Here is a 2500-nt window from a genome sequence, read left to right as displayed (position 1 = left end):
GCGAAGGGCCAGATCTCAGTGTCCTCCCCTCGGCCCTCTCATCTCTTCGGCACTATGTGTGTAACACCCTCTGATTCTTGTCTGTTTCAGTTCACTAACTCCCACTTGGCTCTGAAAGGCTGGCCTGGTGTACCTTATCTCGCTCGAGGTAGGGGCCTCACTGTCACACTCGTCTTTTCCTTGTCTCCCTCACTTCGTCAACCTTCCATGTTCATCCTTACCCATTACAAGTTGCGAATTTCAGTGTAACTTTGCCAGGTGTAGAAGATCGCGCTTCAACATTTTCTCTTAATGCAGATCTATTTCCTAAATGTATATAGCAAATTTTATTGTCATTGCCTCGCACTCTCTCTATCTATACAATAATTTTGAGATTTATCTGTTTATACAACAGCAAAGTTCTAAAAATATAAATAATTAGTATCTCATTACGATCATTGCCAAGAGTGTTCATTAACATCTTTCTCACTCTGAAATAATAGATAAGCTACAATTCCTAAACAGCTGTTTCTTCAAGGCAAAAACACCACTGAAATCCGTACTTCAGCAGCTTCCCTCTCTCTCTGTCTGTGGTTGTCATCCCGGATTACTAACCCATACCTGAGCTCTTGTCAGAAAAGGTTTAATATTGCTAAGAGGCTGTGCCCACTGTCCTTTGGCAGTTACAAGACTAGGAGAGCTTTTTTCTGTATACTGCTGTGTATTTTATTGACCTCTTGAATATTTCATTTTATTAAGACATTCCATAGTAATTGTGGCTGCTGTCTATATGCTAAAGTAAAATGCTTATTATTTTTTCATTTATTAGTTGTTGGATACCCTACAATATTAAAATTCCATGCAGTGCCATTCCATTGCTTCCAATGTCCACTTCTACAACATCATGACACTGTTGAATGAAGTATTGACATTGCAACATCTAAAGCAACCAATCCAGCCTGGTGGATTAGTATTTCATCTTAATTCCCTGTGAAATTCTTCTGAAACAAAGATCTTTCATTCCATCAGCAGTAATCTGAGAGTTGTTTTCTGTAGTGCAGGGCATGGAATGTATTATTGTGAATGATACACTCACTATGCATTTGAGCTATACCTGTAAAATGTATATAACGTTACATTTACTTTATAATTCATATTAATATATCGTGCATTGTATCAGAAATAATGATTCATTTCTGCCCTGTATCATGAAAGTATACTATGTCAACGTTTTGATTAGCACTAGAAATAAGATATTTATGAAATACCTTTAAAGAGAAAATGATAATAGTGGTAATGAGCAAAATTCTCAAAATGAACATCAAAAGAGTGTAGTATTGGTAGTATTATACCTCATTTAGTAGACTAGAACAGAGATAAGGTTACTGTTGCAATTGCCGAGAAACTGCTTTCACTGTTATTATTTAGAAATCTGCCAATATTTTCTTTACGTTTTAGTAATATTCTTATTAATGTTTTATGTGTCTGTCATGGCTGTAATATCAATAACAATGTCTGCTAAAAAAATGTTAACTACAGCACTAAGTTTATGTTTGAGTACATTTGATTTATAGTGCGATACCAAATAACCTTTGGACTATTTTTCCAGGGAAAGCTGCAAGGTTGATACACCCTTTGTGAAGACCTACGCAACACTGGGTTACTTGTAGCAGAGGTTACACACACTAGCCAAAGCAGGTCCGAGCTTAGTAGCAGCTGAAACCAAGCTGTGATTGCGGTTTAGTCATTCTGTACTGAGCCAGGCTGGTACTGGAAGAGAAAAAGACGGTGGGCATGGAAAGGAGCTGAAGATTTGTTAGTAGTTACCCTTCAAGTTTGGAAGAGACAGGAAAGGTATCGACAGGTCTGGATGCAGAGAATGAACAGGAAGAGCACAAACCGTGAGCTTGAATGAGAAGCAAGGAATAGCGTCTAGTCAGTAGCACGTCTCCCTGAGGCTGAGTGCCCACAGCTGAGCCCTAGAAATGCACCGCCAGTGAGGCGTGCCCGAGGCATAGACGACAGGCGAAACTGATGGACTGTTAAAGATTTGAGGGCCGTGCAGCCCTAATGTTGATGGCGCCAAGGAAGAGGATTACGACGCAACCATGTTCCTCGCGTGGGGTCTGCACAGCAAGGCGTCTCTGACTCTCTTATCTCCAACAGCATGCAGAATTATCCTCGAAACAGTGTTGAGAATTGAATAACCTTTACCAAAACAATTATAAAGTCATTATTATGACCAGCATGGTTGGACTGGACCTCTCAGAGCCGGCTTGCTAAATTGAGAGGATGGGTCAGACCTCCGCGAACATGACCATCTGAACTGGTATGCCTTATGTCTTCTTCCTTGGCTGAAGCTTCGAGTTCTAGAATGGATCGGGCTGGCTTGTCGAAGGGAAATGGGTGATATCACTTGTCTGTTGGTTCTGCAAGAAGAAACGAAAGTCGAGGAGTGTGAAGGTGAATCATACCTCGGAGTGGAAGGGCAATTATTCTAACAGGTCCTGATGCTTCTTAA

General features: G+C 40.4%; 1 protein-coding gene across 13 annotated transcripts in view; it reads left to right on the top strand.

Moving 5' to 3' along the window:
- The window catches only part of LOC113814045 (regulator of G-protein signaling 9), a 451560-nt gene that overhangs the window by 446625 nt on the left and 2435 nt on the right, over positions 1 to 2500 (top strand). For 12 of the 13 annotated variants that reach the window (XM_070127892.1, XM_070127886.1, XM_070127887.1 and 9 more), the window contains one exon: positions 1589 to 2500. This exon is cut by the window's right edge and continues 2435 nt beyond it. In XM_070127892.1, coding sequence (XP_069983993.1) covers positions 1589 to 1649 — 61 coding nt within the window. In that variant the 3' untranslated portion in view covers positions 1650 to 2500. Of the gene's footprint in view, positions 1 to 90; positions 149 to 1588 lie in introns of all 13 variants that reach the window. The other variant, XM_070127888.1, reaches the window with a different exon arrangement.

The sequence above is a fragment of the Penaeus vannamei genome, chromosome 12, assembly GCF_042767895.1.
Source record: "Penaeus vannamei isolate JL-2024 chromosome 12, ASM4276789v1, whole genome shotgun sequence".
Classification (NCBI taxonomy): Eukaryota; Metazoa; Arthropoda; class Malacostraca; order Decapoda; family Penaeidae; genus Penaeus; species Penaeus vannamei.
This window is presented reverse-complemented; position numbering and strand designations above follow the sequence as displayed.